Here is a 13310-nt window from a genome sequence, read left to right as displayed (position 1 = left end):
AAGGATAGTGATAATTATGACGGTGATGATGATGACAGAGGATAATGATAATGGTGATTTTAAAAGGCTTGGATGGCCAATGTGACAGGTATGCTACTGTATGGGATGGATCGACTAAAATTTAGATGCCGTGACCGTATTCGTTATCTTCGTAAGCTTGTGAAGCCCCCTTGTTGATGATGACAAGACGGTAGTGACGATGATGATTATTATAATACAATAATACCTATTCATATTAACTTGTGTAAAGCATGGTACCACTCTAATCACGAACATTGGTAAATTTACATCTCAAAACTCCTCTTCGTAGTTTTCAACTACTGTGTCTAAAATTGCCGTTTGCTGACAGTGACGTTGCATATATTAAACTCAGTAACATAAACGGATATTATTGATTATATTTGACGGGCAACACTTACATCGATCATGTCCATAACAGCACAGGCAGACATGGTATAAAAGTTGTAATTTATTATCGTTCAAGCGTTGTATTTATCGGAAACATAATTCTATTAAAATCGAGTTTTTTTTTTTGTTTTTTTTAGTGATTGTGGAGCCACGTTGTACGTTTTATTTTAGTTTCTCCTAAACGTAGATCAAAAATATTCAAAATGTTGAAGGTGGCAGAATACGGTAACTGAAGAATCTGCGTTATCTGCAAACCCCGGCGCACACTGTGTCGATATCGGCAGCCCAGCCGACGCGATCCATGGGACTCCATCGACACTCCTACGAATCATTTCCAACGTCTATCCACTCTCAACGACGGTGAGCGGACAGGCGTTGCGTGGAGCAAGCACTCACAGAAGGCGTACGAATTCGTCACCGACGCATGCAGTGTTTTGTTTTGTGTTTTGCAGTAGAATACACGATCCGCAATCGACAGATGTCGGTGTACCGTGTTGGTTGTGTAAAAGTGTTTGTGTAGCGGAGGAGGAAGATGGGGGTATAACAGTTGGGGTTTAAGTATATTAAAAATGTTGTTCAACAATCCTTAGGTGATACACTTCTGTTTTGTGTTAAACAATTCTGTTAACCTCAGCAGGAAGTAAAATTGCTATTTTCTTGCATCTATGTTCTTAGGCGCTTGAGAAATGTAAAAATAATTATGGTCGTGGCTTTATTGCTTCGATTTTGTATGTACCTGTCTCAATATGAATTGAATTTTGAGTAATAAAAACATTTACGATGGTGTTGAGTTATAATTCACAATAAAATTATACTTTTAAAATTATACTAAGTATACAGTATATTTTATTACTCATTCATCGCCTGGCCCTCGGCTATATAATAGCCCCCTCTATGCAGTGACATCACAATGTCGTCATCGAGTGTACGCCTGAACATTTCCAGTGGCTTTTCACTATGAGGAATACCCTAAAATATAGGTATTTTATTTTGTTTGTTTAACAATTGTGGAACATTTGGCCGAAAACCAAAAAAAAAATAAAAAAAATAAAAAATTAACATTACTTTACCTCTCTAACACAATACGATGGTACAGTTATCCAAGTGCAATCTTGACTTAGTCCCTACATTGCACATTTCATTTACGGTAGATTCATTTATTTATTGACACATTAAGACGTCAATGATAAATTTCTAGAGAATAAAGATGGCTATAAAAGGGTAGTATGCTAAACGTTTTTGCCGAGGCGTACTTAGAGCACTGCCGTGTTACTGAAGCAAGTGCATAAGCGATTTCGTAATGGTCCTCCCACGCTTCACTCAATATAGAAGACACATTGCTTTCTGCATCGTTTCTCTATGTTAAGATTTACGCGCCAAATGGTCGCCTTAGAGTCAAACGAATCATCCGTTCCTGCGAACTGCAAGCACAACTTGACATTCACTTAGTAGACACATTATGTTGTCTAAAATATGTTGATATGCTCAGCTAGATTTCTCGGTAACTAGATTTAAGATTCTCTAGTATTGTATTCGCATGCATGGAATTACACGTAAATCCCTAGTTGTCGAGGAACTGAGAATGAAAGCCAACAATTTAGTAAAAGGAGACAAAGGTGTAAAAACGTGGTTTCCCGTTAAAAATACAACTAGAATTGAAACTAACAGAAATGTGTACGTCTATCGCAAAAACGAATAGAATTCCTAAAGAAAGGCCAGTGTTGTGTAGGTCTGTAGGCTGATAAAATCAGTCTTTCAAAATGTATTACATAGGTAAGATGGGCCTTCTTACTAAAGACTTCATGGTCTACAAAATTAAAAGAAAACCAATAGGCCTAGCTGTGTGTTGAAAGATAGGCCTTCTATAAAAGCACTCCAATCAATGTGTGTTGGAACGCATTACACCCACAAACCACTATATAAACTCGACCTCCTCTTCTAAAAAATACATATTTAACCGAATTTGAATGCAATTTAAAAGCAGTAATATCTAGCGACATTTAATTTCTGCCTACATTCGGCCCAAACTCTGTGTGATTTTAATTTCAGGTGCCTAACAGGAGAACTTTCAGTCTTACCATTCTATGGAACTGAAAGTACTGCCCTATTTATAGTACGGCACCATTACATAAATATCTATACAGTCCCATAACAAATGTTACAAATTGTTTTAGATATGCCTAATCGGAAAAGCTAGCTCTTAAAAGAATGGTCAGTTGTCAAGGGAGAAGTAATAAACCAATAAATAATTATATTTGCGATCGTTAAGGTTAATATCATGAGCTGACGTCATAGTTAACTTCGATCCCGCATTTATATTTCTATACCTGTTGGAAATACTGTATAAATAAGCATCCGTAATTGACTGTGATAGACGACCGGCTGATTTACATTGTGTAGGACCCGCTCCTCGCACTGTACTCGTGCATGTTAAGCCGGGCACTCATTGCGATGTACGACGGTCGTATTACGAATCCAACTCCGCTTCCTGTTAGACGACCCGACGCCGTCTGCTGATTGTCATGACAGTCTGAACGAGCAGTCTGAACCGATCGTCATTCAAAACGATCCTTTGCGCGCACGTCGTGGCGTTGCGTTCTTATAGAATCGCGTTGGCCAACGACCGTACTAGGGCGTACCCGGCTTTCAGAACCACTTTATTTCAAAGACAAAAGTAGCAGAAAAGCACTACAAACTACATATTTTACGAGTTAGATTATAAGCATTTTATTGCAGTACAGTATTGTTCCTTCAAAACAACAGATGTCCTTAAACAAGCGTTCGCATCCTCTATACCCTTCGTGAATTCGATACGATATCGTAGTTCATTCAAAAATGACTCATTTTGTAAATAATATATATCACAAAGAGCGGCCTGTGTGCGCTATAATTAATGTTGATATGATATTTCGACATAATTATGAGATATTCAATCAGTGACTCATTGTTAATAACACAAGATCCGGAAATGAATCACATTGTACAAGAATTGAAAGAATGCGTAAAATGAATGTTGATAACTTAAACATACGTCGAATTGAAATATACTGGAACCTGTAAACTATTTAAAGTAACTAATTTGGTAGGGAACGTTTGAAATAGCAACAATATAAATATAGAAAAATAGAGAATCCGTTTCTTATTGATGGTTATCAACCATGCTGCTAAGTTGCAATCATTTTAGGTTCAATTAAAAAGGCTTATCTATGAAGAAAAAATATTTTACTAATGATGGGCCTAATATCATGTTAGTAATATAGCTATATTCGTAGCTTAAGAGACTTTGAAGCTGGATTAGTACCCATCTCATTGGGATTTCTATTGAGAATAGTCTTATTCGAGATATATCCTTGAGCTCATTAATCTAATGAGCAGCCAAGAACTCAGGCTAGTTTCATTAAAAATGTCGATACCTGAACCGCGTCAGCTAAATTGACAGTTACTGTAATATCATTATGAATTTTCTCAAGGAGTGAGCGCCGGTGCCGTATTGACCAATAAGATTCGAGAATCGCGCATGTACAGCGACAAGCCTATGTTAAGAAGGCGACGTAACACAGCTGTTTATGGAATGCAATATCACGGAAACGGCTCTACTCCGCAGACGGTGCTTCGTACTAGGCACATAGACAGTGTCGCTGGCTGCAGCGAATAAGTGCCCTCAATGTCAGACATTGGCAAGCTGGCCTGGAATTTTTAAATGCGACTCCCTTGATCATTATCTTGGGATAATATTCGACGGCATCATCCTAAGTCCCATCTGTGTACACTGTTTAATTAGGACAACACCGTCGTCATCTTCATCTAAATCGTCACCATGGGTACAGTGCTCTCCCTCTCACCCCGTCAGAAGGACTGTGGATATTATAGCGAAACAAGCAGCTTGACTATGAGTAATATTAATGCATTCTATAATTCGAAAAATTTTAACTCAAATTCTAGGGATTCTACCTCGATATCGACCGGGAGCAGTACAGCCAACACGGAGAAGAAGTCTATGCGTAAGCATTCCATTTTCATCAGTAACCTTGGATGGAAAATGTTCAATCCATCGGGAAAGAAAAAGTCGTCTGGCCATATACCTTTAACCAGCGTAAGTACAACAATTGCTAATAATCATACGAATAGCATGAATATGGGATTAACGAGTTCGGATAAGGCAAATAACAATGTTTTAAAACCAAAGACAAGTAATAATATTCCACGATCCAATTTGATTCCAATGACCACACTAGATTCAAACGGAAATGCTGAAGATCTGGATTCGAGTATAAAGAAATCGTTTTCTTGTTTCAATCTCAACACCAGCTCAAATGCAAACTATACGGCGATAGCGAACTTAACCACTACATCTCAACCTCCTAAGCCCTCTGTTACACAACAGAACATCAGGCCAAGCAACTCTGTTACCACAACTTCTTTCACCTACTCAACTGCATCATCATTACGAAAGTCTCAGAGCGGGCACAACGTCCGCTCCAGTAGTTTGATCACCAGTAGAAAATTTGTGCAATCCTCCACCAGTGAACTTCTCAAATGTTTAGCAAATTTTGTACGATTTCATTGCCCATATCTAAAAGATTTCGACACATCAGAAGCGATTGTATGGCTCCGAGCCGTCGATCGTTCTTTACTTATACAAGGATGGCAAGATGTGAACTTTCTTTCATCGCCAAACGTTGTCTTCGTATTCATGCTGGTGCGCGAACTTCTGACAAAATCCCGCGTTAGAAAACCCCAGGAGTTGCAAGGTATGCTGCTTACTTGTTTGTATTTGTCGTATAGTTACATGGGCAATGAAATCAGTTACCCATTGAAACCATTTCTAGTGGAGGAAAGCCGTGAGAAATTCTGGGACCGATGTCTGAAAATTGTCAATGACTGTAGTGGGAAAATGCTGCGGATTAATCGCGATTCGAACTTTTTTACAAGTATGCTTGCTGATTTGAAATCATATGCTAAGGTTTAAAAGAGTCATTTTTTTAAAGAGGAAATTAAACCCACCGGTTATATAAACAAAGTAAGCATGGATTTATTGACAGATCTCCAGTACGATTCGTGACCCCATCACATGGCTTCCGTATGTCTAAAGGTCTGATGCAGACCCATGGCGAAAGCCTAGAACTATGACTATTATGACTTATGAGGTGCCCCAACTTTATTAAGTAGGTTATCTCATAATTCCAAATTGTGCAATGTCTACAAACATTTTCTGTATAATTATTTATTTAATATCGAGAAGTGTGTCTAGACGCATATTGTTTTGTGGAGAGAGCTGTATCGGCCAGACGCCGACAAATTCCCACTTATTAATATGGCATAATCGATGCGGATGTTATTATGTACATTAATGTATATTTATAGTCACAATTCTAGAATGAAGTCGGTTATAGAAGGTCTACAGTAGTCCGGTATTGAGTGGAGAATATTAAATTACCGATCACCCAAACGTTATTTTGATATTCAAAAAGGTAAACACACTAAACCCCAACCTCTTCGTCTTGGCACTTGGCAAATAATAGTCGCATCGAGACTCGATCAGAAATACCGGCAAAATTACCACCCCACTGCGTATGATTTCTCCCGCTGGTGTAACACGATTCTTTGGACTGCCAACACGGAGTTTACATGCTGGCCAGATGTAAACGCCTGTATACAATTTTCCCTCATACCGTTTTGCTATTTAAAGACTAAAATACTAGTCAGAATGAAACCATAACAAATGTTGTACCTCGCAGCGCATTAACGTTAATGTCTGTTATACTTTGCGCATGGAAATTCGAACTATAGGAATTCTTTAAAACAAGAAAGCATAGCTAATTAACCTAAACGATAATGAATATAAAATAAAGAATACTGATCGGTTAATTATGCTGCCAAAAAGTACTCGTGGGGTTATCAAATAAGTGATGTTTGTTTGCAGAATATTCATGACAACTGTATGGGGGTGGGGGAATCATCAAATGTGTTATGGAATGGATTTTTGTTGCAGAATCATGAGTCAACATCCAGAGCAAATCCCCAATGCAACGTTATCGAATCCGAGTCGTCAATTTTCAAGCTTCACTACACGAAGTCTCGCATTAGTGAACGGATACGAATAGCGCTAATTATATATTCATAAGTATATCGTAAATTATGTGCTGTTCTCGGATAATATAACGTACCATATTCTTTATACTAATGAGCAATATTATTCAGTATTCAGGTTGCGTTATAACCTAAAATCTGTAATTTATTAAAAGGGGAACGATATAGCATATTATTTGAAATGAAAAAGACGTGCAAGTATGTGTTGGTGGCGTGTGAGTGAAGGGGAGGGGGGTAATTAAAAATTCGTTATTAGGACAGTATTATCCAGTAGTACTTAGTACATCCCTCGGGTATACACGATAAGTTATATTCTGCAATTATTTTCCATAACGATAAAACAGATCCATTCATTTGTATAATGGTATGTAAATCAGGGGGAAATGCTATTAATACAACTCATAAACGATATTTTACCTTCTGCAAGCAACAGATTAAGGCAATGTTTATGAATTCATTGTATTGCTTGAACGAAAATAGATTCTGATCAGGAAAAGCAGCATCAACGAAAGATGACTGTTCAGAATGTCGAGCCCGTCAGTAACCTAAATATATTATGTTTATTTATGCCATCCGTATTGATTAACTCGCGACGCTGTAGAACGGCGGCTCTGTAAATTAAATATGTTAATTATGTAACTCCAATATATTTATGCTAGCGATTTTATCTCAAAGAGATGTTTTGTTACCAAATATTTCTTTTTATATACTATATGTATGAAATCGTGTTAAAGACGTCTATTCGTCTTATTTGTAGATTGTAATATATATTTTTTTTTATATAATTACGACCCGTAAATTCTATGCATTTGTGTATTTTTTTTAATTGTTGCTTGACCACATAATTCCAGTTATTTTTTGTATATTGATTTTGTAATTCCTTCCTTCAATCTGTAGAAGAGTGAGAATTGGACTGCGATCTTTTAAGCGACATGTAACATTATACCATTCCAATATTAACCTTTATCATATGATTCGATCCTTATTTCATATTTTAACTTGATGATATCTGTACAATGTGCGAGTTAAGTCAGTATTTGTTTTATTTGAAACCATTTTCGTATAGATCTTAAATGTCATATATTTATTCAGCCACATAGAAATCTCCCACGTATGTGACCTTTAGAACGCTGACTATAAAAATCAAAGAGCCAGTTTGACTGAAATTATACTGAGAGTTACGGATATGTACGTTCGTTGATGCGACTACATTTTGAAACACTCGTCAATTTATATATCATCTACGTAATACAAAACGTCAGGTGTAGTTTTATAAACCATCTCCTAATTTAGTATGTTATGCTTCATTAGGCCTATAGTCACATACGTTTTATGATTATGAAATTCTACTTATTCTATATTTTCTATTTTAGTTTATGTGGTAGTATATATAATCCTATGTATAATATATATATATGCGATATGTATATATATATATATATATATATATATATATATATATTATATATTATAGAGATTATATCGCCAATTAAACACACGGGAATGTCCCACAGCATTATTAATTTCTAACAAAACCCTTTATGCATCCATAACTATATAAATATTAATTACTTTTGTATATGGCCCTAAAAAGGTCATATCGAAAATTGCGGCATCTTAATCGTCCTTACGCATTATCCTACTCTTTGAGATTTGCACATTAGACACAGCTATGAAGACTTTTTAACTATGGTAAAATATCTCGGCGGAATTATATTTTCTGGGCCCAAAGGCAAAAAACGATCCCACTATTAACAAAGTTTCAAGATCAAATTACTTCTCATAGGTCTTGTACTTTCTATATTAACATAACCCACGTCTCACGCAATATTGTCATTAAATTATATAAGAATTATTTATGACACGCAACTCCAAAAAGCCGACCTTAATTCGTCGTTAAGTTTTACGGGTAGTTCAGTTTATTTCACGTACGATTATTATGTTCCGAGGTAGTATTGAAAGACCTTCAAGTATGAATTCTAACCGGTTGCAATGTGTTGACTTATATTGGTGCTGCTGGCGAATATGCAAATGATTTATGTATTTGAATTTGGTATTTATATTAGTATTGGTTATGGTACTGGTATTGATATTGGTACTGTTATCGATATCGGTATTAATATTGCTACTGATATTGGTATATTTATTGATATTGTTACTGATGATGATTGGTATTGATATTGTTACTAATATTGGTATTGCTATTGGTGTTGATATTGGTATTGGTACTTATATTGATATTGTTACTGATATTGGTATTGTTATTGATATTGATATAGGTATTGGTACTTATATTAATATTGTTACCGATAATGGTATTACTATTGATTAGTATTGGTACTTATATTAATATTGTTACTGATATTGGTATTGATATTGATATAGGTATTGGTACTTATATTAATATTGTTACCGATAATGGTATTGCTATTGATTAGTATTGGTACTTATATTAATATTGTTACTGATATTGGTATTGCTATTGGCATTAATATTGGTATTGGTACTTATATTGATATTGTTACCGATAATGGTATTGCTATTGATTAGTATTGGTACTTATATTAATATTGTTACTGATATTGGTATTGCTATTGGTGTTGATATTGGTATTGGTACTTATATTGATATTGTTACTGATATTGGTATTGTTATTGATATAGGTATTGGTTCTTATATTAATATTGTTGCCGATAATGGTATTGCTATTGATTAGTATTGGTACTTATATTAATATTGTTACTGATATTGGTATTGCTATTGGTGTTGATATTGGTACTTATATTGATATTGTTACTGATATTGGTATTGTTATTGATATTGATATAAGTATTGGTACTTATATTAATATTGTTACCGATAATGGTATTGCTATTGATTAGTATTGGTACTTATATTAATATTGTTACTGATATTGGTATTGTTATTGATATTGATATAGGTATTGGTACTTATATTAATATTGTTACCGATAATGGAATTGCTATTGATTAGTATTGGTACTTATATTAATATCGTTACTGATATTGGTATTGCTATTGGTATTAATATTGGTATTGGTACTTATATTGATATTGTTACCGATAATGGTATTGCTATTGATTAGTATTGGTACTTATATTAATATTGTTACTGATATTGGTATTGATATTGGTACTGGTACTCGTATTGGTACTGGTGGTACAATTGGTTATTGGTATTGATATTGGTATTGATTTATATTGAAATTGTTATTTTAATAACAACTACTCTACACTCAATTGTAGCGAACTTGCCAACATCCTCCCTAGAGGTCAGCACTGCCGCAATGAGTACACCTTTCCACTATACTGTAATCCCTAGTTTGGTGGAAATAGCACGTCACATAAATTAAGCATAACGGCGATTTATATTCCAGGTAGCTTCCTCAAGTGAAATAATGATTTGGTGTATTTGAATGTGTTCGACGGGCATTAATAGCATTAAGTTTAACGGCCTTTTGCAATGTAACGGTACAATTATCGCCAAAACATTATGATGTTAGGCTATGTGTTTGAACCCCAGAAAAGTGATTAACCAAATTTGAATAAAGTGTATGGCAGATAATGTTTACGCCGTAGCCTACATGCAGCAGGTTTTTAAAATATTTAACAGCACAGCGGAGGAAATATTACATCGGTACGGTAAACTTGTTAGAATATCATTAATATTTAAACGGGCAGAGAAGTGTTTATAATGATTATTTGAATGCCGCAAGTCCCAAAGGAGAGCTCAATTTGAATTCTGCCTAAAAGCAAATATTTTTGTATTTATAATACCCTGGATAGAACTCGTTATTACGACAACAGAAAACATCGTCACAGTTGACCCCGAATGTACAGTATTTTGTTTTGTTTGTTCTATAAGATATATATATATATAAGCCCAAGTGTGTAATTATTTTCCGAGCATAATTATGACGTCATTCCAATCTTTCGTACAGCTTTATATAATCATTTAGAGATGTCTTGTTGAGATTACAAAATATTCAAAATGCATTTAGATAGGCCGACGTCAGGGTGAATTAGATAGCACTTTAACCATCATGTGCATAGGCCTATGAATGTGCTATGTGTAATGGAGAAAATCTTACACACTCCCATGCATTATAATGACGTCAGAGAGCTTGTAGTGTAGAAAACTGTCTATTGACCCTCTGTTTCGATATTATAACATTCGCTATAATTAGTGTAAACAAATTTACCCTCACCCATGCGTTTGGTGCATCTACATTATATTTTCCGACTAATTTATGATCCATTATCCAGTTCTATGCTACAGTATTCACGCCATTAGTTTTAAACAGCGGATAATGCTAAGTGTGAATTACCGTCTGCTTCGATAGAGACATACTTTTTCAAACGATTTTGGTTCTTTAGAAGCCACATGCATTTTATTCCCTCTGCGTCACTAAAATATGTATGAAATTGACAGCACTATGCATCAGCGAATTATACGAAAGAGATTAATATTTAATATTACATGCACTGATGTTAAACATTATGTTGAGAGCGGAGAATATTTAGAAAAATATTCCATATTTATTTATAAATATATATGGATTGTAAATATATAAGAGGTTATGATATTTTATAAAATTGAGAGAAGGTGCGCGAATGTAACAGACAAAATTAATATTGATGTAGTGTGAGTTGATTGATGGATATAGTTCATACAATATATATATATAGGCCTGTATAATTATATTAATTATAATTATTATTGTTGTTTACAATGTTATTATTATTATTAATATTTTTTTTATCAATCCGCATACCTTAAATGTATGCATATATATAGTTGTAATATAAGAAGGGTAGTTGCAATTAAAGGAAAACAAAAAAGTATATTATTAAAAACGTGTAAGTTTAGAAGAAGAGACACTGCCAAAATTACTTAAACGATTTTTTTTGCCCTGTCAAATGGTAAGACTACATCATACGAGCATAGACCTACAAATAATGCTGGTTTATTGATGTCGTCATCCAGTTGATAGTGGGTTAACGAAGTGTTAAGACATACGGTACTTCTGGCCTGTAAGAATTACTGAGTGACAGTAACGCTCCGACTTAAGGCCAAAGGTCGACTGACTTAAAAACGTGGGAAGAAATTACAATTTATTTAATATGTTTAAATCTCTGTTAGTCGATTCTTAAAACGGGACTTAATATCTGAATATAACGATTATTAAAGATATCATTGATGTATGCGTCATACGTCACGTGACATTTTCTCCGTTCAACTTAAGGCATTCAGTGGTCATCTCTACCTGTGATTCCGACGTGTATGTCTATTTTGTAGCTGTACATAAATGAGTCGGAAATATAACTTCCTTAAGCAAATGTTTGTATATTTTGGAACGAAAGGTTGTAACGATTAATTGTAAACATTTTCTGGTTTAGAGAAAAAGTTCTGGATAACATTTTTATGCCCACAATTTCTGTACAGAATTTTGAAAGCTTAAGCACAGTGCAGGCTAGCTGGAAAACTATGAAATCGTGTACAAAGCAGACAATGTTATTATTGTAATATAGACAGCTTAAGTGATAGTTGAGGCAATGTACATAATTTACATAGGTGGAACCCGTGCCACAGAAATGATATTACAGGCCTCCTTCTACTAAAGTTTGCTGAATGCAGACGAACTCACAGTATTCGGTATTAGGCCTACTCAAGCGAACAGTATAATATGTAAGCGTTAAAACGTTTGGGGAGTATTGGCAACCCAGTTCTCCATACAGTCTTTGATGTGTTTTGATATTCATTGCGTCACCCGTCATTGTGTAATTCTGTTTTCTCTCTACGTGTGAATAAATGCATCGAAAGATATGCGTACAAAATTCAATATGTGTCGTCTTTTATTACCGTTGAACATCCTTCAGTACGTCTACATTTTGATCATGAGTCTAATAAGCCTATATCGCTCAATCCTGTGAACCATCACATCATCATTATTAAGGAAATAATCAACGTGTTACAGTTCTCGCTGATTTATAGATTTAGAACGAACATTTTGTATTGATGACAAGCCCATTACGTTATGTAACTAACAGTTATTCTTAAATTATTGAACATACGTTAATATACTTTTTGATTTATATATATTTTTTAACATAAAGTCTATTTAAATGTAGGATTTGGATGTTAAACAACAGCCATTATACATGTTTTTATTTTGTTTTATTTAACAACATTGATAAATTGCTACTTTAACAGAATGGGATAAACAATATATGCCTATGTGTAATTGCAAATATATACAGTAGTAGCTTTCATATCGAATATAAACAAATTAACATTCATAATGAAGCTAAGTAACTATAATGCCTTGGCCTATATCCTCTGAGATTGAAGGCAAGGCTTAAAATATTATGAACTCTTTTATCTTGATATACTGTATGACAATGTGACCAGGAATGTCTTGAAAACGTAAACATTCATTACGGTGGCTAAGATGAAAGCGCATATAATTATAATAATAATTAGGCCTAGTATTCACTGTCCGTTAAAAGGAGGATATGATGTAATGTAGAGTGATCTAAAGGTCAGTTCGTAAAGGGCACTTAACTGTATTGTTTCTCCGAAGATTGATCTTAATTAATGCATTTGATTCAAAGACATGCATCCCACATAGAGACTTACGGTACACTGTGACGTTGGTATATCAATAATCTCACACCATTCTTAGAAACATTACCGTATATAAAACTGGTAGAAATTATGAGAGACAATAACCGGAACGATAAAAACTACAAACAACAGCAGTAATGAAAACGCAACGGATTATGTATTAA

General features: G+C 34.6%; 1 protein-coding gene across 1 annotated transcript; it reads left to right on the top strand.

Moving 5' to 3' along the window:
- Positions 1-3969: 3969 nt before the first annotated feature.
- On the top strand, positions 3970-12356 carry LOC117113722 (cyclin-dependent kinase 5 activator 1-like). The gene has a single exon (XM_033257152.1). It carries the CDS (start codon positions 4226-4228, stop codon positions 5375-5377), a length of 1152 nt encoding a protein of 383 aa, XP_033113043.1. The 5' UTR covers positions 3970-4225; the 3' UTR covers positions 5378-12356.
- Positions 12357-13310: the final 954 nt, after the last annotated feature.

The sequence above is a fragment of the Anneissia japonica genome, unplaced genomic scaffold (genome assembly GCF_011630105.1).
Source record: "Anneissia japonica isolate Jap-2015-1 unplaced genomic scaffold, ASM1163010v1 scaffold718_len1063573_cov188, whole genome shotgun sequence".
NCBI lineage: Eukaryota > Metazoa > Echinodermata > Crinoidea > Comatulida > Comatulidae > Anneissia > Anneissia japonica.
Note: the sequence above shows the minus strand (reverse complement) of the source record. Positions and strands in the feature narration are given on the sequence as shown.

Bases quoted from the DNA above. Each gene is read 5' to 3' on its own strand.
- LOC117113722 (XM_033257152.1), top strand. From the start codon at position 4,226: ATGGGTACAGTGCTCTCCCTCTCACCCCGTCAGAAGGACTGTGGATAT.